Source organism: Fopius arisanus, unplaced genomic scaffold, assembly GCF_000806365.1.
Source record: "Fopius arisanus strain USDA-PBARC FA_bdor unplaced genomic scaffold, ASM80636v1 scaffold00026, whole genome shotgun sequence".
In the NCBI taxonomy this organism is placed as follows: Eukaryota; Metazoa; Arthropoda; class Insecta; order Hymenoptera; family Braconidae; genus Fopius; species Fopius arisanus.
Window position 1 is genome coordinate 972,823 of NW_011887765.1, and position 22,380 is coordinate 995,202.

The 22,380-nt window shown below is 42.3% G+C and overlaps 3 protein-coding genes across 12 annotated transcripts in view; all 3 read right to left on the reverse strand.

Annotated features, from left to right (window-relative positions):
* Positions 1–158: 158 nt before the first annotated feature.
* LOC105264978 (zinc finger protein 236) lies at positions 159–12,358 on the reverse strand. 5 transcript variants are annotated; one of them, XM_011302221.1, is made up of 11 exons: positions 12,206–12,358; positions 11,862–12,131; positions 11,326–11,681; positions 11,103–11,234; positions 10,851–11,015; positions 5,097–5,228; positions 4,829–4,972; positions 3,173–4,649; positions 2,961–3,073; positions 2,590–2,835; positions 159–2,517 (listed from the first exon to the last, which is right to left on the reverse strand). In XM_011302221.1, exons 2-11 carry the CDS (start codon positions 11,968–11,970, stop codon positions 436–438), a joined length of 4,956 nt encoding a protein of 1,651 aa, XP_011300523.1. In that variant the 5' UTR covers positions 11,971–12,131; positions 12,206–12,358; the 3' UTR covers positions 159–435. The 5 variants fall into 5 exon arrangements, with proteins under 5 accessions (XP_011300523.1, XP_011300524.1, XP_011300528.1 ...); XM_011302222.1 differs by having other exon boundaries at positions 11,862–12,150; XM_011302226.1 differs by lacking the exons at positions 10,851–11,015; positions 11,103–11,234; positions 11,326–11,681; positions 11,862–12,131; positions 12,206–12,358 and adding exons at positions 5,448–5,802; positions 8,618–8,902.
* Positions 12,359–12,561: 203 nt separating this feature from the next.
* Positions 12,562–16,570, reverse strand: LOC105265028 (mutS protein homolog 4). The gene has a single exon (XM_011302298.1). The coding sequence runs from the start codon at positions 16,568–16,570 to the stop codon at positions 12,746–12,748; it is 3,825 nt and encodes a 1,274-aa protein (XP_011300600.1). The 3' UTR covers positions 12,562–12,745.
* A 200-nt stretch (positions 16,571–16,770) lies between these two features.
* Positions 16,771–22,380, reverse strand: part of RhoGAP19D (Rho GTPase activating protein at 19D) — an 81,986-nt gene continuing 76,376 nt past the window's right edge. For 5 of the 6 annotated variants that reach the window (XM_011302229.1, XM_011302231.1, XM_011302230.1 and 2 more), the window contains 3 exons: positions 22,057–22,186; positions 19,057–19,295; positions 16,771–18,984 (listed from right to left, as the gene is read on the reverse strand). In XM_011302229.1, coding sequence (XP_011300531.1) covers positions 18,019–18,984; positions 19,057–19,295; positions 22,057–22,186 — 1,335 coding nt within the window. In that variant the 3' untranslated portion in view covers positions 16,771–18,018. Of the gene's footprint in view, positions 18,985–19,056; positions 19,296–20,455; positions 20,695–22,056; positions 22,187–22,380 lie in introns of those variants that run through there. The other variant, XM_011302232.1, reaches the window with a different exon arrangement.

The window sequence follows — 22,380 nt, forward strand, 5'->3', positions numbered from 1 at the left end:
AGAGATTGTAGATAGGAAAACATGGGGATATTAAGATACATTATGAAACAATAACAAATCCCTTAATTACCCAAAAGCTTCGGCCTTATCTCTTCCATTGTTGTGAGAATGCGTGAGTCAATAATACACAATACATTTTAAATTGAATAGCTGTATTTTTTTATTTGTACAATATCATGATAACATGATTATTTTTTACAAAATAATTGGAAATATGAACACAAAGTTTACCACCGATTACAAAAGCGAATACGTTCAGTGCAGTATAAAAAACATTATCACAATTCCATTAAATTAATAGATTAAATCTACTATTGGCACTTAATTCCAGCATCAACTGTTCGTCAAAGTAATTTCACTTGGCCCTTCTCTCAATAAACCGGCGCAATGACACATAACATGGCAAGAATTAAGAGGATATCTCCGATGGAGTCTTCACTTGAGAAATTCAACGAGAGAGATGTCGTCAAGACTCAGCAGCCGATTGACATTGATCTGATTATCATTATCCGGGGTGACTTTGGCACTCAACTGCTGTCCCCTTCGGAGCTTTTTTCCCTCGATGGTGTCGAGCTGATGTACCCTCCTGAGATGTGTCTGGAGATTTCCCTTTTGCGTGAAAGAGTAATCGCAGTGGGGGCAGGGATAGGGTCTGTCCCCAGTATGATGTTTCTGATGCATCTGGAGAGTGACCTTCTGGGCAAAAGACTTGTCACACAGCTGACACTTGAATGGCCTCTCCCCAGTGTGAATTCTCTTGTGCCTCTCCACCTGGCAGGGCTTCATGAAGGTCTTACCACAGACGTCGCACTCCTTCTTCGTGGGATTCTTACTTTTGCTCTTCTGGACTGGCTGAACCTGCTGCACTGATGCATTCTCTCCACCCTCAGGCATCTCCACCAGAGTCATGCAATTATCCAATTGCAGCTGGGGCTCCTGATCCCCATGAATATCCAACTGCGTCGAGAGCATCAGATTGTCACTCATCAAATTCGTACCTTGACCCATTAAATTCTCCGGACCCATATTTCCGTCATTCAACTGCAACAGAGCAGACTCGTCGGTCTGAATAGTGACGAGACCACTGCTGAGTAAAAACTGGAGATTAGCAACGAGTTGATTGGAATCATTAACTGACAGTACTGAATTATCATTTATCGTGCCATCAGGATTGAACGTCAGTTGCTCTGGAATTCCAGTAGCATCGATGGTGATTGTATCAATATTCTGATAATCCCCTGTTGGTTCCACATTATTTATCTCAGGGTGATCCTTGACATTGACATCAGATTCAACACTGGTCTCAGAGTTCTGATTCTTCTTCTGTCTTCCCCTGCGTCTCGGTCCATCACTGTTCCTTGTGTGAGTCACCAGGTGGACCTTCCTGTGGCCAGAGGTCCTAAACCTCTGGTCGCATATCGGACATTTGAATGGCTTGGAGCCAGTGTGCAGTCGCATGTGAACCTTGAGGCTTCCCTTGGTCGCAAATAGACTGTTGCAAACATGACAGCAAAAGGATTTCGTTCCCTCATGTACCTTCATGTGACAGTCCAGCGTGCACTTGACAGCAAAACTTTTCTCACAGTGTTTACACTGATAAGGACGTTCCCCAGTGTGAGTCCTGATGTGGCGAATGAGGTCACTGGGTTTCCTGAAGGTCTTCGGACAGTATTCACATTTATTCGTGTACTCTTTCTTCTCTTTATCATTCTCGTAATTCAGGGGTCTGATTATATCGCGCTCAGCCACTGAATCCATCAAGACTCTTTCCGATATTGAGGAATCATTGGCTTCAGTCATAGAATTTAATGTCAATGAATTCCCATCGACGGGTATCGGCTCCTTCTGGGAACTGTCAGGTTCAATTCTCGTTGTTGGATCCCAGGATATTTTTTCATGTCCCTTCATGTGTAATTTCAATTGAGCCTCACTGGGGAATGTCTCGAGACACCTGGAACAGTTATGAGCATCAGTCTTCTTGTTATGCACCTTGAGGTGTCGAGTCAATCCCCCATTAGTGCAGAACTTGAGAGAGCACTCGGGGCACTGGAACTCCCTGGAGCCTCGATGGCTCTTCAGGTGGGTTTTCAGAGCAGCTGCTGTGAAATCCTTTTGCAAACAGAGGTGGCACTGGAGTTGATCCTTGGGGACCTCCGGGGGGCTGAACAGCTTCGACAGGTGGATCTGAACATTGTCTTTGGGCTCTGACTCTCCTTGAATGGGGTAAGATTGGGATTTATCCAGGGTGGCGTCGTTGTCCAGGTTAAGCAGCCCTGTGGTGTCTGTTGTATCAGCTTTGGCGATGATTTTTGGGTACTTTGGGCATGTTGGGACGGGACGAATGGCCTCTGACCCCTGGGGAATCGACGACACCACCACAAGCCTGTGGGGCTTCGTCGGATTATCCAGAGACGACACTGGAATCATTCTCTGCTCCTCCTGGGCTGATCGAGGGAGAATACTCGCCATGCTCGTGGAATTTGCTGAACTAATACCCATGTCGATTTCCGTGTCCGCCTGAATAAGCAGAGGGTGATTAAAGTCTAGGGGAATTGGGGCTATTTCTGGTAGCTGGGATTTATGACTTGCCTGGAGAGTTATTTGACTCATGTCAAATGTGTCGAAATGGGGCGATCCAAATATACTTGTGGGAATTGATGGTGGAGGGGGGTCTAACACCTTTTGGTTGTCGTAGATTATATTCAGTACTGGGGCCTGCGGGGTCTCGGTGGTGTCTGTCATCGGGGGGGCCAGGGTCGGAGGCAGGTGGATATTCCCCAAACCGATATTGAAGAGCTGCTGGTTAAGGGTTTCTTCTATCTCACGAATGCTCTCCTGAAATTATCACCAGATATTTATTAATCATTTTCTCTAATCTATCAATCCACTAGATTATTTTTTTATTAGTGGGAATTTTTTAAATAACTCAATGTAGCACATAAAATGGGAATTACACGTACTGCAGTTAAGGTTTGCTCCCCAGTGTAATTTGGGAGTGTTATGGTCCCCGTCTCGTCAGCGTGGAGGGTCTGGGAGGTTGCTAAATTACCAGGTTCAACAGTCGCCAAATTTCCTGCAGGATAAATGATCAATGAATGGAACGATCCACATTCAAACACCGGAAAACTCTTTCGAAAAATTCCACAGGAACTTGAAATAAACTTAAACATACCATCAGTAGCCTCTCCCTCGCCCCCAAAAGCGCCTTCGAATTCGGTGTTAATATTTCCCTGGAATTCGAGATCATCTTCGAGAGCCAGTTCATCTTCCCTGCCCTCCTCCTCTCCACTCTTCTGCTTCTCAAGCTGCTGTTGTGCCAGTTCATTCTTATGAATTTTCATGTGTTTCCTGCAGCTGACAGACGTCTTGAAGGTCTTGTGACAGTACGGACACATGAATGGCCTCTTATTGCTGTGGGTCACTAGATGCCTCTTCTGGCTGCTCTGAGTTGAGAACGTGGCATCGCACACGTTGCAGCTGAATGGTCTAGTTGCCTCATGAGTATGGAGATGAGCATTGAGAACACTATTGGATGTGAACCTCCTGTCGCATTTGTAGCACTTGTAGGGTCTCTCCCCGGTGTGCCTCCTGTAGTGCTGTTTGAGGTGGCTGATTTTTCTGAAGGCAGCAGGACATACCCAGCACTTGTGGGGCCTGTTGCCCTCCTCCTCGCTGTTGTAGACGTGCCTCTGCTTGCTTTGCACCTGTGAGACACTTATTTTATTGCCAGCATCGGAGATGACGAGTGGCTCCTCGAGGACAATCTGGGGGACGAGTCTCTCAGCCTCTGGACAGAGTTTGCCCTTCTGCTTGGCGTGACCCTTCAAGTGACTCTTGAGGACAGTACTCGTGCTGAATGACATGTCACAGAGATCACACTTGTGGGGTTTTGTATGTGTCCTCGTGTGGGCTGTCAGGCTGCTGTGACACGAGAACATTTTTCCACAGATTCCGCAGGAGTACTTTTTCACCCCAAAGTGCGTGCGCTCGTGGGTTTTCATCGTGGATTTTAGGGCGAACGACCTGGGGCAGTGGGAACATTTGAAGGGCTTCTCCTGCGTGTGCACACGAAGATGACGAATGAGGTCCGAGGGCTTCTTGAATTCCTTGTGGCAGAAGGAACAGGAGTACCACCTAATTGAGCCTATCCTCCGTTGCTTTATCGTCACGTATTTTCGAAATGAACCGTCCGGAGTGCGATCCACCAGGGTGACGTAAGATGTCTGGGACTCTGGCCTCTTTGGGGAGTCCGAGGGCTTCTCCTTTGTCGTCAGACCACTGTTCGTCAGGGCCTGCTGTAAAATGTCATTCTTGGAGGATTGAGGATCCAGGGTGGAGTCTGGGGATTTAATACTGGTCTCTGTCGAGCTGTCGCATGTGCCTACTTCATCCACTGGTACTGCGTGCATTTTTTTCATGTGACCGTTGAGGGATCCCAATTTCTTGAATACACAGCTGCACTGCGTGCAGGCGTACGTTGGCTCACCCTCCGGTGCATTATGCACTCGCAAAATGTGAGCATTCAGGTTCCCCTTCTGCGAAAATTTGGCTGAACACTGGGTGCAGGGGTACGGCCGTACCCCCACGTGACGCCACATGTGGATCTGCAGGGAACTCTTCTGCGAGAATGCTCGAGCACAGATGGTACACTGTTGTTGAAATTCTTGAGATTATTTGGCTTTCGAGGATTATCTTGGGATTTGTGAAATGTACTAGCAGTTTTTCATTGACTTGATGTATGAATGAGCATTTGTGTGAGAAAATTAATTAATTGACGTTGCGGTATTGATAATAAAATAATTATTGGTTCAGTTGAAAGTAATTTTACCTTGAAGGGTTTTTCACCAGTGTGAACTCGAATGTGGCGCATTAATTGAGACGGCTTCTGAAATACCTTCATACATATTTTACACTTGTATATCGTCTTCTGTGTAGTTCCACGCTTGGTCTGCTTCATTATCTTGGTCTGCAGCTACACGAGACAGAAAATGTGAGATAAGAATGAGGCATTTTGTGAGATGTCATACTATCTGGGGGAATCACTCTCGACTCCGGCGATTTCATTCATTCTCGGTTGGAATATGAGGAGTGCTCACCCTGTAGTGCTCTCGGATGTGGAGACGATAAAGAGCGGGTTGAGTGAATTGTTTGTTGCAGAGTTTGCACTTTCTGACATCCTCCGATGACCATTTCTCATTGTGAAGCTTCAAATGGGCATCGAGTTGTGCCTAGAGCATAAATAAAATCATCAAATAAATTCTATTGAAACTCAAAACTGCATAAACTGCATAAACTGCATTTTAATAATAAAATATTCAAAGACTAATTTTTCGAGTTATTTAACTCAAGTTTAATGCATTTATTGAGACTGGTTTCTAGTTATTATCGGCTTTAGCTGCTCGCTGCTGAATTTCAAAGCAATTTATTTCTATATTTAACTACAATACCTTGTAATATTGAGCACTCAGGCCTAATGCAAAATGAAAAACACGGGAACATATGAGTAAAAGCGCAAAATTAACGCAGTCGACGGCGAGCGTCATCGTACACGACGGAAGTCTTTTAATAAAATCATATAAACGCTTTTCGTTGAACACTTTCGGCTACGTTGAACACAGCACTTTTATTACAATTATTTTGATCTCAGTTGCAGGTCCATTGCACTTGATTACATCAGGAATTGCGGGTTCGTTTTTTCATTGAGAGAAATTCGTTTACTCCTGCACTCTTGGTATTTCTGGCCAGCATCATTACCACTTTGTAAGTCCTCGTCAAATCCAAGCAAGCAATTGTCATCTGACACTGCGAATAATCATTCCTCTTCACGCTTATTTTTATTTATTTTTTTTTCACTACTCTCTTTTATTCATTGATGGATAATTTTTTTATTGACGAATCGCGCAGTTTTCCATCACCTTAAAAATATTGACGTGCGACATTTTTAATCGGCAATTTTTTTATGTTTTCCCTCTGAACTCTGTCCACTCTCTGGGATAATTTGGATAGGGGCCACAGGGTTATCAGCATCTCTTCCGGAAGTGACATCCGATTAATCTGAACGTGTGGGATTTTTCCGTGTTAAAAAATCTATGGACTCTATTCTCTCGAACAATAATTGTTCTCGCATCGAGTGCATCTGGGCTTAATAACGCAGATCAATTGTCAATTTGTCAGCGGTACGAAATGCGAGTGATAAAAAAATTATACGAGCGAAGCAGAAAGGAGAATCGCGATAGAAATCTGCATTCCCTCGAGTTCTACGCGAAATTCCGGGGACAAGGGCCCCAAAGACATGATTTCTTCTCATTTTTCACGATTTTTTTTTTTTCAATTTCTGGGAAATTCTGGATTTGACGAAAAAAATTATTTGAAATTTCAGTCACAGAATTGTAGACTAGACGCGTTTTTATGAGATTATTTCTCCCAAATTGAGTTATTTTATCGAAAAAAAATCGGGGAGGGGTGAAGTGAGATGGGCCCACGTTATCGATACCAAGAGTTGGGGTCCAGACGATAATGACGGTCCTAACTGCCAGGATGATAGGCTCTTTTGAGTCAACCCGGCATTCACAAACGATTTAACGAGAGCAATGAACTCTTTTTATAAATTATGCCCTTAAATTTATTTTTCCCAGGATTTCAACACGTGAAAAAAATGTAAAAATGAATAATACGATCTCTCGTGGTGTGAGCGCCTTGTTTGAATTCATTACAATGTATTTTAAGAACTAATCAATGGGTTAATTGATTAATTATTCAATTGATGTTGTGCCTCGATTCAATGAACTCCCCGCGAAACTATTTGCGCTTTTTTTATCGTGAAATGAAAGAAATGATTGAATTTTTAATTGAATCATTATTCTTCCCCACCCTTGGCATTCTGTTTTTCTCGTCTCTGATAGAATTCGAGGTGGCATTAACCCCGGGTGTAATTTCATGGAATTCCGCCTCTAACGAGTCTCGATCCGGAGTACCGATTATTGTCCGCGTACGACTCGGTACGCAATAATTTTTCACCGACTCTACTCATGGATTACGTCAACCTTGTGGCAATATTGGTGGAACTCCGGGTTATGCACCCGAGATGCCTTTAAAAGGAGACGATCATTCGCATTTTTATTTATATTATTTTTTTCATCTCGAAGACTTTCGCCGGGAGTGAGAATCACCGCTGGGAAATGGAAATAAAAAAATATCGTTGGGGTTTTTCGCCACGTGTTAATTCTCAGAGCGATAAATTCTCGAGCGAATTTATTTAAAACATAAAAACCAGAGGGAAATATAAAAAACTCCTCACTTTACCACATCGCTACTAAATTTGTTCTAAATCGCGTGTCGCTTGAAGAAGCCGTAAAATTTTATTGTTTTCACGGAGAAAAATAGAATTTTTCCAGACGCAGATGGGAAATCTCTCCTTAACCCATAGAAACCGATAGCCCATTTGAATAAACAATGGAGTTACAGTGAAAAATTCTCAGTGGTTTGACAGGCCGCAGCGATAAGAAAACGTGTCGCAGAATAACGCGGCGTTAAAGGGTCAGAAGTACTTGGCATTCCCCGACGAGCACTCCATAATTTTCCGATTCTTTTTACATCCAGAAAAAAGATATTGAGCACGACGTGACATGACAGATGGAGATAGAGGTGTCCAGGGGACTGGCCGATGGACTTGAGGCCCAGGAAAAATAAAAGGACCGAGACATTCGGCGGAGGAGGTCCTGGAGGGATCAAAACCACCTCATGCATTACGTCAGCGAATATCTGACCAGCAAAATGGACATCAAGAGAAGGCACTCTCAAAAAACCAGTTCTGCGCTTTTGACCCCGTGTAATCGCCCGTTCTCGATTCAGAGATTAAATTCGATTATCACCCCTCAAATCTTCAATTCAATATTTATGTCGCACCTCAAGACTCAATTTTTTAATTTTCATAATTTCTTGAGACGGATTGAGAAGAAAAATCTTAAACTCGAGCAATTTCAATTCGATTATATCAATTTCGATATTCTCCCGAAGAAATTCGATACCTCGCGATAATTTCATGTGTGAGAGGTGCGGTAAATGAGGGGTTCATCCCCAGGAGCGGATTGCCAGTAAAGAGATACTCAGCTGTACTCCATCCTCAGGAAGAAAGAACAACGATAAAATCCAAACGGACGCCTGCATTGTTCATCCACTGATGTGCCTATCATCTCCATTCTATAAATACTGAATATATTCTGGGACCCGGCAAAGAAATCCACTCCAATCCACTCCAATAATTCGAAACGAGCAAACAAGAAAATTCGACGCTGATAACCCACCGCCCCTGAACTGTTTAATTCATCAATAAACCTCCAATTACCCACCAATTAATTACCACAAATTACTAACTAATTAAGAATTCAATAGCAGATATAAACTGGAAGTCGCTTCGTTTCCTACCGCGATTTTCGATGAATATCTCGGAATCTAAGAGCGATAACGAAATTTTTATTAGAACATCTTTTACAGACCGAAATCAGATCTGCGGAAAAGGTTTTCACGAAAAATTCACTATCCATCGCGGATCCAGAGATATTCGACAAAAACTTGGGCATGAGCTAGATAGATTTATTTGTTTATTTATATTTATTACCCTTAGGGCATTGGATTAATTAAGAATTAATGATTTAACGAAGATCTCACGAATTTCGAATAATTCCAACGCACTCACTGAACACACAGATTTGAACACAATTGAACACAAAATTTTTCGGTGGAATCGGGGATTTAAAAAATTAAAGTGTTAAATAAAGTTTTTGAGTTTTAATGAACATGAGGGAACTGTCAATTTCTCGGAGAGCACGTGCGTGCCCCAAGCTATCCCGTATCCCACTACCACCAGGCAAAACTACATTCATCCACATCCCCACGCACAGCTCGGGATTTCCTACTCCCTCAGTCCTCTCCTTCTTGAAATACTTTTTTTTTTCATTTTCATCCCGAGGGGGGATTATTATCTCATTGGCAACGTCTCCACTATTACGCAGAGAACTCGCGAATGACGAGACACTCGTGGATTATTTAGCGACATGTAGGAATTGTCAGTTGAGGGTGTGCAGATGTCTATGCATATGCTGGAGGATAATAATTGAATGCCCACGCATCTTCGGACTGACATACATCACAATTCCTGGGAATTATATCGCGCCATTCTAATTAATTGAGAGCGATAATTAGATTGGATATTGCAATTTCCCATTTTTACGAGACTCAATTTTTCGAATCGACTCGGGAATTTATTTCTCGAGTCGGGAAAATTATCTCCTCGGAAGAATTTCCGTAATTTAGTAATGAATAACTTGAAAATTAAGTCGACAATTTAATTGGGAAAAAATGAAAATGAGTGGGGAAAAGCTGACGGTAATTTCCTCTCGGGCAATCGGGGCCTTCTATTTCTGATCTTTATGGCTGTCATGACATCACACAGTTCGTAAAGATTTCTTCAATAGTATTGCTCCACCCGAAGAATAATTCTAGAACGCAGGGCAACTCTCAGTTCTTCCCGGATTCCCTCATCCCATGAATTCTTGCCGACGAATTTCGTTGAAATGTTCCCTAAAGTGGGGGAGGAGGGTCTCCTCGTCGGTCTCTCGACAGATTTCTCAAAGGAACACATGTGTTCGAACACTCCAGCAGTTTCGGTTGTCGAGTGATAAATATTTATTTCGAATACCCGGAAAGCTCCCCCAGGGGGGCACGTTTACGAAAAATTTTCCTTTATTTTTTCAGGGCCACGAGGAATGGGAAAATTTTTGAGAGAAAATTATCAAGTGCGTCTCTCTCGTTGCATTTAAACACGACAAAGTGCACTTGTCACAGCAATCTCTGTGAGATCTATGAGATCATGCGATTCAGTTGCGTAACACGTGTGTATTTGAGATCTTGTCAAGTATTTTGCCGCCTACTATCAATGGTTAACAGCCCACGTCCTTCAATGGGAGAATGAACTTCTACGTTGTCCTCCGGAATCACCAGGGAATCACACAAGCGCGAAATGCTAAAGTGCGATAAATCGAAATTGCAAATCGATGATCAAACGCCGACGAAATCGTACCGATTAATTTGCAATTCAATATTATAAGGAATGAGGGAAAGAGTTTAGTCGTGGGAGACGAGATCTGTAGGTGTTTATTATCAGAAAAAATTTTTTAATATCAACTCGTGACTTCATTTTTTAATAATTAAAATTGTTTTCTTCTCCTGTATGTTAAACTTCCTGATATCTCCAGCGCGATGGAGTCGGCCAAAATAGCTTTATAGAAATATTAGTACATGGTCTAATCGTGGAATACTCAGTAACAATAATTGATAAGAGGAGTAACGGGGTCAAGGAGGCTGACCCTTGCCCAAACTGTCCCACTAGTCCTCTCATTGTAATTTGTGTCAAAAATACTAAAAATTTTAATCTACCGAGTGTTACGAGATCGAGATGACACAAGAAGGCCAGCTGTGATAAGGAGTGAGTACTCTGAACACCGGAAGAGTTTCCACTTAAAGTGCAATCGCCCAGGGTAATGAAATGTCTTTTTTTTACCAGTCAACCGAGAATTTTAGTGAATGTCTCTTTATGAATCACTGCACTGAGTACTTTTCCTTGTGGAATCATTTCTTTTATCGGGGTTGAGGTTTATGGTAATTCCATTCGGTTGACGAACATTTTTTTATTATTTTCATTGACAACTTACTATTGAAGTGATAAATTAGGATTTCTCCATTTTTTTCGACGCCAATTTATAATCGATATGTCCGAATTTTAGGCGGAAGTAAAAAAAAAATGAGGGATTTTATTTTCTTTTGTCTTTGAATAAAAATGTGGATGGACAGACCTTTGTGGAAAATGAATCTTCACACTCAGTGCAGAATAAATTCTCCTCCTTTTCATGTACGATAATATGAGCCTTGAGACTGGCCATTCTGGCAAATTTTCTTCCGCACTCCGGACATTTTGGCTCACCCGTGTTATGCATCGCCATGTGAAGCGTGAAATTCAGCTGCAAAGTGATTCGTTGAACCGAGTTATCAGACTGTGTCGTATTGCCTATAAGTATAACATAAATTGAGGTATAAATAAGTCTCACCGGTATGTTGAACGATGCAGGACACTTGGGGCAACGATGAGGCTTCTCCTCAGCATGATGCTCCATGTGTTTTCTATAAAGCATTTGTCTCTTGAATTCTTCTCCGCAGATTTCACACTTAAGCTCGTTCTTCTGAGATAAAAAGTAATTCAAGTGGCACGTGAATTTAACAAGTCAAATTGTGCATTATTAGTGATTGATTAATTGAGATGTGAGCACTCACAGCATCAGAGGCATTGGGATTTTTTCTGGGTCTTCCAGGCCCCTTTTTCTGCCTCTCAGGTACAACAGTAACACTCTTAACTATATCACTAGATTCACTGGGAATAATCTCGATAATTTGCTGATCATTCCTGACTGCAGTTCTCCCCTCCAAACTTGAATTCCCATGATTCTGGGGTAGTAATGCAGTCTGCTGAATACTGCCACCGTCGACGAGACTTTCAAGGTTAATTTGAAACAATTGGGAGTTTCCTGCATTCCCATTGTTTACCTTCAATGACGTTGGGGACAGAACAGTCCCAGTCTGTACAAGAGACACTGGGGTTGTCAACAGCTCCAACGTGCCTTCTTCAGCTCCTGTCAATCATTTTACTGGTCTCAATTTTTTTACTGATTGCATCAGTATAATTATAAATATAAATCCACGATTTATCCTGCACTTGGATTGAATTAATCTGACAGTTCTACACGTGTTTCAATGGTTTTACAAATATGACAATTCATGGAAATAATTTTTTTTTCCCGGTGATGACTTACCTGTTACTGCCAAAACTGCTCTCCCATCTTCTGAGATGACAAATCCTAGAGTTATAGCGTCAACAGCTAGAGACACTGTCTCTGCAGGTGGCGATTGCCTAGTCAGCATCTTTTGTTTATTTACACTAATGATAGAAAAGTTTTTTTTTTTCAAAGTAATCAATTGTGCATTCGTGGCCGAATCGATGTAGTTCCTCTCGTTAGGTCCATTTGATTAGCCATCGTTGTGGTTAGTTCACGTGGAAATTCTCGAAATTCCGAGTTGATAACCTAATGATGATTTTATTTACTGGAGTTTGAATGTTTTATTTTACACATGATCGTGACAAGCACTCGAGACTCACCTCGGTCATTCTATTCACTTTTTTCGGATAGTAACACCACAGTTCACTCATTACTGAAGAGTTAGAGGATAATTGAAGTGATAATTGGAGTTTTGGAATAATTTATACACCTGGAAGAAATAATTATAATGAATTATGCCAAATCGTCAGGTATAACCTACAGGTGCGTTCTGAATGAACGACCAGTGCTACTAATTTTTATTTACTGTGACCTAATTACTCTGCGCATGCGCATTTCACGTTCCCGGCAAAAAATATGAAACTTAAATTTGATCGATTACAAAGCTTGTGCTCGTAAGCAAAATACCGAAAGAATGTGATATCAAATTTTTTATTCTCATCACATCCTGATTACAATCAATCGCCCACAATATACAACAATTTCATAATTATTAATAAAATGGACGTGTCGAGAATTTTATTCAATTATGGAGATATCAATTCCTGTAATACTCCGTGGGTAGTAAAAAAAATGATAATGACTGGAAATAATTGGGAATGATGGGATTAATAAAAATCGTTGAGATACGCCTCTCTCGTCTACTGCAAATGCTTCTGGAGATCCTCGAGGAACTTGGTTTCATCAAAATTATTTCCCTCGATTTGCCTGAAGATCGCAGCTTCTTTTTTAGTAACAGCAATCCTGGCCTCGATGGAGCTCATCGAGCAATTGTCCTCGTCTTCCTCGCTCTCACTAGTCAAGACAATCATTACACCAGGATCTATGGGATCCTGCAGGGTATTCCCCATCGCAAACCTCCCAGCATCATCCGCCCCCGCCTCATCATTGAAGACTGGAGAGAAATTAGTGAATGAAGGAGATGTGATTCTTTCCATTCCCTCCGACTCATTGGTGCTGCTCCCTGGGGTTCTCTTTACAGTCTTCGACATGAAGTAATACTGATTGAGCAACCGAGGATCGCCTTCGTCTTCGTCGTAGATGTTCTTAGCCAGATGCCTCAGGTGGCTGAATTCCGGAGGGAAGAAGGTGTCATCCCCCACGGGCCTCAGGGATTTTGGCAGTGAGGCAATTACATCTGGACTGTATGATGTCTGCGGCACTGGTTGACTGCTCATCGCCAAGTTCCTGGATCCTTGCAGAGAAGCTCTCATCGAAGGAAATAAATGGTGGACATTTTTCGGCATCATATCCATCAAACTGCTCTTCTTCTTGACCACTCCACCCCGTCTGGCCGTCAGGGATTGGAGTTTACGAAGATTGTCTTGTTGACCATCCTTTCTCAATGGCTCGACAAAACTCCCAGAGGAGTTCTGGCTTGAGGAGCTCATGTACAGTGTTTTACCGCTTTGCTGACTCCTCGGAATGAAGAAAGGCGACTCTGGGTCTTCGGTCAAGCACTTCTTCAGGATTGGTTTCTGAGGGACTTTGAAGGGTGAATTAACATCTGGAGGTGGATTCATCGTCGCCAGAGGTTGTCTGGTGGATGGGCTGGAAGTTGTGAACCCCTGGAGCTTTGAAATTTTAGCTTTTGGAGGCTTTAACTCCAATGCTGGAGAGAACGTCACGTGTCTCTTGGTATTTTTCCTCGTCTGAGAAACAGAATTTGCGGACGTCCGGTTAGACGAAGTTCCCGCTGGTGTTTCAGACTGACTGAGGCTTCGCGAAGTCGTCGAGTCCTTGGGACCTGCACTATACAATCCTGACGTTTCACTACTTGAATTATCCCCCTGAGGGCAAGAATTTGCATCCTCTGGGGGGAGATCATCGTAGCTGATGGATTCAAGCCCTCGAATCAAATCGTAAATCTCCTCGTCCGGAACTTCGTGGTTCTCCTCAAGTTTGCTGAACACCTCAGCCAACCTGTCGTAATTTCGTTTGATTTTGGAGTCAGTGAGCGCATTTGGCTCCTCAGGAGCTGCGGAAGGTGGATTCGAATCCATTGACTCCTCGATTTGTCGCAGAATGCGATCGGCATCTGCCAGAACGTCTTCGGGGAGTCCTGTCGATCGCGCCAGGATCAGACCGTAATTCTGGATCCTCTGGACTCCCTGTTTCAACTGGTGCGTGTAGATGAGACTACCATTCTCTCTGAGGATTGCCTCCAAGTAGTGATTCGTCACGTTGGGGTATAGCTCAGCCATTTTCAGGAGGTACTCGAAGTGCGTTGCACTGAAGGTGAAGGCTTTAGAGAGCAGCAGCTTCTTGGAGATTGCCCAGGCTATTGACGCACCCTCTTCGACTGTCGTACTCCTGCAGAGCTCGTCGAGAATTACCAGAGACGTTGGTGTGAGGGATTGTAGAATGTATTGCGCCTCTTTCATTTCCATCATGAATGTCGACGAATTGAACACGATATCATCCCTCACACCCATTTTACAGAAGATATGATCAGAAATCCTGAACTTGGCTGCAGTGGCGGGTACGTAGCACCCGATCTGGGCCATGATCTGCAGCAGAACAATCTGCTTCAGGTAGACGCTCTTCCCTCCCATGTTGGGTCCAGCAATTGTGTGGAAATTGTAGACAGTCGATGCGACGATGTCGTTGGGCTTGGGACTCTCGTCCCCCAGGATATCCAACACCGGGTGTTTGCCATCCCTCACGTCGATTCTAGACCCGAATGTCGGTCTCACGAATCCGGAGATTGAGCTGACGGTAGCGAGGGACAGGATTAAGTCCAATTCGGCGATGTTGTCGTTGAAATGAAAGAGACAGCTCATCCGTTCTCTTATCCTGTCGAACATTTTACCCAAGACAATCGTACTGATCCGATGAATCTCGTCACAGTTGTCCTTGCAGTGCAGATTCTTCACGAAGAGATCTTCAGTTGTCATGTAGGCAATTCCTCCTTTAACGTGAGCCTCGATCAGCTCTTTGGGGAGTTTTGTAACGTCAAATTTGTAGTATCTCGGCACCTTCATCTCCATGTGATACCCCAAAGTCGAAGAGCACGCGAGGTAAAGTCCAAGATTATGTGTCCTACCGATTTCCTCGACCATCTTCTCCATGTCGTCGATCAGCTCGCAGTAAGTTTTCCTGACGACATCTAAAGTATCGCAAATGCCAAATTTGATGGCAAAACACCGGTTGTAAGTCGAAGAGGTGAAGCCCTTGACCGACCTAGCGTCGGGGCTCATGAACCTCAGGACATCATTCTTCATGATCTCGAAGTCCTCGTGCTGCAGGTCCTCGAGGACTCCTCGAAAAAACGAGGAGATCGTGGTGTCGAGGGCAGCCTTGAGCTCTGGGACAATCTCCAAAGTGTGTTTTAAGAGAAGCGCGTAGTTGAGACACCTCTCGGCGCAAACAACGGTTTCCCCTTTAGGATGCTGAACCGAAAAATTGAGAAGACGATGCACCCCGTAGAGTTTCCTGACGACAGAGTGAATGATCGAGTAGAGGGATTTATTGGAGATGAGTTCGCTGACGCAATCGAGACGTTTTTCCATGATGGAGATGTCCTTGGGGGGCTGAAGGATGGAGGCCCTGAGGAGTCTCCTTCCAGCTGGGGTCGAGCACCGATCAATTGCCCCCAGGAGGCAGAAATTCGATCTGTTCCCATTGCTTGTAACCAGCTCCAGATCCTGTGCACTCTGGAGATCGATTATTGTCGCGTTCTCAGCCACCTGGTACTCGAAACGAACAGACCGCTCGGTGTAGATTGTATGCTGTATACTCTCGATGTACTTGAAGAGGGTGCACACCGCGGAGAGGGCGTAGTACTTGGGCCTGACAATCAACTCGATCGACGAGAACTTCTCTACGCTGTGCGTCTGGATCCTCTCGAGACCTGACCCCGCGTTCCAGTGGATCCTGGAGATCTCGGTTATCTCGGTGGTGGGGAAACACGCCCTTATCGCTGTGTAGAGGCTGTTGGGGTCTTTCTGGTCCTTCCCCATGGTGTCTGGTATGAGGATCTCGACAGGTCGAAATATATTAATTTTCGTTAAGGCGTTGACGTACGAGTTGTCATCACTCATTTGACACAGGATTATGTGGGGATATTCGAGGTCAATGGCTGCTATTCCCACTTCTCCTCTGGCCTGGCCACGACCTGAGGTCACAGCCACGATTACAAAGTGATTGTCACCGTAGGCACTCTCTGATGGTGTGACGCTGCTTGTGTCTGTTGATAAAAATTGGGGAGTACCTCTTCTGGTTGAATTTGAGCTCGAGGTGTTCACTTGGGAAAAATTGTTCGATTTCCGTGGTATCCTGGGGGCCTTCAGGGCAATTGAGGGTCCCATATTGACGAGGGGCTTTTGATATTCTGGGATTCGATGTTTTGGAATGAGACTGATTGGGGCCTTGTCTTTAGCTATTTTTCCGATTTTTCCACCATTTCTGCCTCGATCTCGGGTTCGTACCATCCCCAGGGAATTCTCCTGGCTGATTACATTCATCTTTGAGGAGGCTGGGTAAATTGTTTATTGAGGTACTCTCTGGATGAACAATGGAGTTCGTCTTATTATGTTGAAGTTCTTTGTTGTACTGAAGCTTATTTACAACTTCAGATGTAATTTTATCAGAATGAAGTTCAATGAGGGCTCGATGGAGGCGTTGTGGTCTTTTTGGAAAACGAGAACAACAAACGAGAACAATGTTAATCTGTTCATAGTAAGATATTTATTTACAAACGTAATATTTTCCGTCCAACGTGTACATGATAAATTCAGGATAACAGGCATAAGCTGCGGTGAATAAATAATACAATCACAATTAATATTTCATGTACCATAATTAATAATCAAATAAATAGCCTCATTACAATGATTTGATCGTAGTAAGACTTAAATTCATTATTTACAATTTTTCAATTTATCAAAAAAAAAATGAAGACAGAATACATTATTCTTCCGTACAGCGAGATAATTACAGTAAAAACTTTAAATCCTTAAATTTCACTTTTATTCTCATAAAATTTGGCAAGACAAAAGGATATCTCAGGGTTCATTACATCTTATTAATCTTCGAGATGCTCTCAATCTATCTAAATTAATGAGTCGAGGAATTATCATACATTGGTCGCAATTTTTCGATGATCGGTCATTACAATTATTCCTTAAAAATATATACTTTATTCTCTCAATTACGATTGCTCCAGTTCCGTCAATCCTCCATCAATACTAATCAATAATTAACGACTTTTCAATGGAATCGCACCATTAACGATATCAGAAGAATCATCTGATAACCCGAAACTCGTTACTTCTCACACGTTACGAATTTATCACATCGTTTCTCTCATAATATTTTCACCGGTGAAAATAACAGAAATATCGAATTGCGGAAAATGATGTCGAGCCTCTCACAAATTCACCTCCAATTATTCGACAATTTTACACGATTATTTACAATTTTTCACGGATCCACCTCCAATTGCACTCACCACCAAAATTCTTCTCCATTTGAACATTAAAAGGCAATGGGAATCCACAACTTACCCCTAAAAAACCTACCACAATCATTAAAATTCCCTACACTTGTAAAATCATTAAAAAAACATTATAACCGACAAATAATCCACTGAATTGCTGAAAAAAATTACTCTATATTTACACCAAGAAATGATTGTAAAAGAGAAATGAAACCAGGTATGATAAATTGCACATTGACAATTCACAAGTAAATGATGTGTATATAATTGACACGTTGAAAACATTATACCAAAAATAATTTGGTAATGATTCATAACTTTCACGAGTGAGCACTTGGCTCTCTTTCACCCTCGATAATAGACGATTTAATAAATACATCTCTCTATACCTGGAAAGCTTGATATTGATTGAGATATGATTGAATGATTAGTCCCAAACGAATAATCCAATAAAATTTCACCTCCCACAATGAATTACACATGACTCTCAAGAGGTACTTTAAACACTTTCGATGCTAGATTTGCATCTGGCAGAGATTGTGGTCGTGCGTTGGTTACATTGAACACAACATTGCTGGGTCCACGAAAAGATACTTCAATGAGAAAGCTGGTATCAGCTACATTAACCCTGTTGCTGCTCAAATCAGGTGAACTAGTTCTCAATTGGCTTTTCTTCGGTTTGCTGTCGGTCTTAATGACCTTTTCATTCTCCGACTGGAGTTTATTGTCGAGCCAGTGGACTTTGTCAAAGTCTTTCGTACCCCCTACAGTGTGACGCCTCTTTATTGATCTCTCGGGCATACCATTTTTTCGTTTCAATTTCGTTGCACTCTCCTTTCTCACTGACTGCCTCCTCTTGCTGATGTTGCACTCAGTTTTTTCCGTCTTCGTCAGGGATTCTGAGCGTTTTAATTTGGTGTTGGGAGACTCTGAGCGCTCGGCATGCTTGTTCAGGCTTTCTGAACGCTTGAGCTTTCCATTAGTCGGTGATGCAAGCCTGTCAGAGTGCTTATTCAGGCTCTCTGAACGTTTTAATTTCGACGAGGCAGTCTCAGTCCTCTTGTTCAGGGACTCTGACCTCTTCAGCCGTGATCTCGACTCGTTGGTCGCCTGACTGAGACTCTCGAACTTCTGGAGTTTGTTCGAGTACGAGGAGTCCAGGGATTTTCTCTCCGTCTCCTGGGGCTGGTTTGAATCACTGGGGGGTCCAGGCACTTCGTCTTTTATCTCCAGATGCTTCGTCTTCGGTGTTTCCATTTTTGGATGCTCGTCCTTCTCGGTGGCGTCCAGCAGAGATCCACCGTCCGAGGAATCCGTTCCGGCTGTACTCGTGTCCACTGCATGACGCAAGTTCAAGTCGTTGTTCGGGGTTGGGGGCTCACGTTTTGGTTTCTCCGAGGGCTTCAGGAGGGGGGAACTCTGGAGTTTCTCTTGTGGATCCTGCAATAATAATAATCAAAACGAAATTTTATTGACCGATCCAATGACGAGATGGAGAATTAATTCTCTTACACTTCTCGCACGCATGAGATGTCCCTTCTCCCCAACACTCCTGTGAAGACTTGGATCTCTGTATACCTCGGTTGTCCTCGAATCCTGACGATCCACCTTCTCTCGATTACTCTTCTTCTCCACAGCTGATGTTTCTCCACTGGTGCACTCACTCGATGCCACCACGAGACTCGAGGGATTAACAAGCGACTTCCATTTACGATCGAACGTCGACGTGAGGCTGGTCAGTAAATCGCTCCCTGAAATCACAACGGAGATGATTAAGCATTCGTGGATTGATTAATTAATAAGCACCACTGGTAAACTTCACACTCAAAGCTCGTCTTATTATTTTTCTCCACTCAGCTACAGACATTCTAAAAAAAACAAAATATCCAAATAATAATTAATCCATCAGCAAGAGAATTGCATGATATTTTTCCATCGTCAATCCATTTACGGAATTTACGGAATACTTGAGCCTTGATTATCCTTCAAAGTGAAATAAAACTCATTGCACATTATTCTGATGGAAAGTCTCATTCAAAACTCCAGTAGTGGAATAAAAAATAGGCCAGTGTTAGAGGAGCCATTGATATGTCTTCATTCTCGTGTAAAACGCATTCCTGCAACGTTAGAAAACCATTTCAATGGAATAAACAAATGATTTAAAAAAATACGGAGAAAAACTAAAATAGACAACATCGATGTAAACAGAGGCAGCTGGTGTCCATTGACAATTGTAAACTAAAGATTTAAAAAAAAAAACAAAGCATCTGAAAGCACTGAGCGACAACTTGTACTGTCTCAATAGCCCAGTTAAACGGAAATCGCATTGAGTATTCAATGTGTATGTGATTCCAGTGTTTGTGTTAGCTTCGCAAACGGTCTATTGTGTTGTCTATTGAATCCACTCTCGGTTTATCTCCTTTAGTCTTTAGTGAAAATAATAGTCGTGCGGCATGACAATTCAAAAGGGGGTGAAAAAATTGAATTCCTCAGCATTGCAAAAATAGAATTTGAAAAAAAAATTGAGAAGAACGAGTTCGAAATATCCCATCCGGATATAAATCTCTGGTTTGCCGTTATTTTTTTTTGCGAACAAGCGGTTGAGGACAAGCGAAAATAGGAATTTTTGATGCAGGGAAAAAAAAGAAGAGATTTCGACAAATCAAATGTGTGATGCCAGGGGAAAAATTAACAAAGCAAAAAAAGATTGATATCATGAGAAAAAAAAATATAGAAGCCATTCTCCAGAGCTCTGACGTCAGCTCGTTACGATTGGACACCGAACGAACACTTTTGAAAGAGTATATCTTCCAGTTTATAGTCAAACGATTGAAAAAATTCAAATAAATAACAAACGAAGGAAAAAAAATGTGACAACGACTTTAGCTCGGTTTCCGGAGGTCCGATTTACCTCTGAGAAATTTGTTTAAAGTCTTGGTGGTGGGCGTTCCGGCCCCGGACACCCCTTGCTCTTGGTACTGTGGTTTTGATGATGAGGATGATGCTGCTGAAGAAGAGGTAGGGTCGGTGACGGTACAGGGTGGTTGGGGTGAATGTGGGGCCGGTGTCTTCGTGGAGGCGCAACTGGCGCCTGCAGTACCGTGTAGATGGGACGATATGTAGCACCAAAAACTCGGTGTTGCTGTGTGCCTACGCGTTCCAATTTATATCGAATCGTCATTTCTAATTAATCTCAGTTCAATGGTTTTAGTCAGTTGAGAGAGTTAAAAAAAATTATAAATAAATAAGCGGCAGCCTTTAATCATCTCCCGATTCCCCATCACAGATTAACGGACAATTTTTTTTTATTCGCAGGTCATCCAAATCATCAGCTATCAAATCGAATTACGAAATTTCGATTGGTACTGATATATTTCTGTTAATCTGTGAAGTTGATGGAGCAGCAGGCATCAATGCAGGCAGTGAATTCAGGCAGCCAATGCAAGACAATGATTTATCATCGAGACGATGGGTATTCCCCTTCATAAAACTGATGAATTAAGTTATTATCGTAACAAACGTGCCCACACATTGATCCGTGGTATACCGATGGAAACGTGGGAAAACCGACGGTATGTGCAAACGTGTGGATCAAGCGAACTGAATTTTAAGCTCATTCTATACCTATTTATTCGCCTGATTTAACTCAAAAGACCGGACGATTTTGTCGTGATTGAAATTTCAGTCTAAATTCTATTTTCATATTTTCTCTTCTTAATATCATTCTAACGTGCTAGAAGGTAAATAATATTCGAGGATGATGGATGATCACTAGGGGAAGAGACGCTCGAACTAATTTTAGATGATACTTTATTGCTTATGAGCTGAGCGTCTTTTCTCGTTTACGTTCGGTATGAAAAATGATATTCATGATTAAAATTTATTAACCATGCTTTGAATCTGTGACGCATATCGAGTGATGAATTATTGAGATTAATTATCCTGGTGAATTTTTTTGAGGAGAATTATGGTGTAGTTGTGAAGAAGGAGATGAGTTGAAATAACAGTAAGACGAAATCGCTATTAATAATTTTTTTCAGTAAGAGTTTAGACGAATTCATCTCCTCCTGGCACTTGACTACGATTCCATAGATTATTAAAATGAATTAATGATTAATGTAATAGGGGTACCTAGCAAGCTTTCTGTTAATAGTCAGAATCTTCTGTGTCCAGTGAAGGAAACAAGATCCAGCTAGACTCACCGACCGTCAGAAGCGAATATCAAAGAGAAGAAAAAAAAGGAGAAAACACACAAAATGAATTTGACATTTGAAGAGATTAGATTAGACCACTGGATTATGTTGAATCAAACATACGGGGCAGTGATTAATTGATAAAAATATATTGAGGGGCATAAACGATAGATACAGTGAGTTCATGCTGTTGGAGCTTGAAATCGATTCGATAACTCCAGATTCATGAATTTTTATCGAAAATCAATCGAGATTTTTCCCAGTCTCGATTGTTTGAAGCAACACATTGAATATTTTTTGATTGAAATACAGTACTCACCGTCATCGGAGATGTCGCCGGGGATTCCCCGAGTGTGGTGAGATGGTGATGGTGATGTGTGGGACATGTGGACCTCGTGGAGAGAGTCCAAACTGCCGTATCTCGTCGGCACCAGGGACTCCATCGAAGGCTGAAACAAAAATGAATAAATAAATTAAATAAATGAAATAAACTTCGTGCTCCAGATTTAATTATTCCGACAAGTGTCAGGAGATAAAATTAATTGAATATCAAAATTAGACGATTTGAGAGCAGAAAAATTTTAATAGCAATTTGATATTTCAGTGAATATCCCTTTGATTCGCATGTTCTCCTGATACTTTT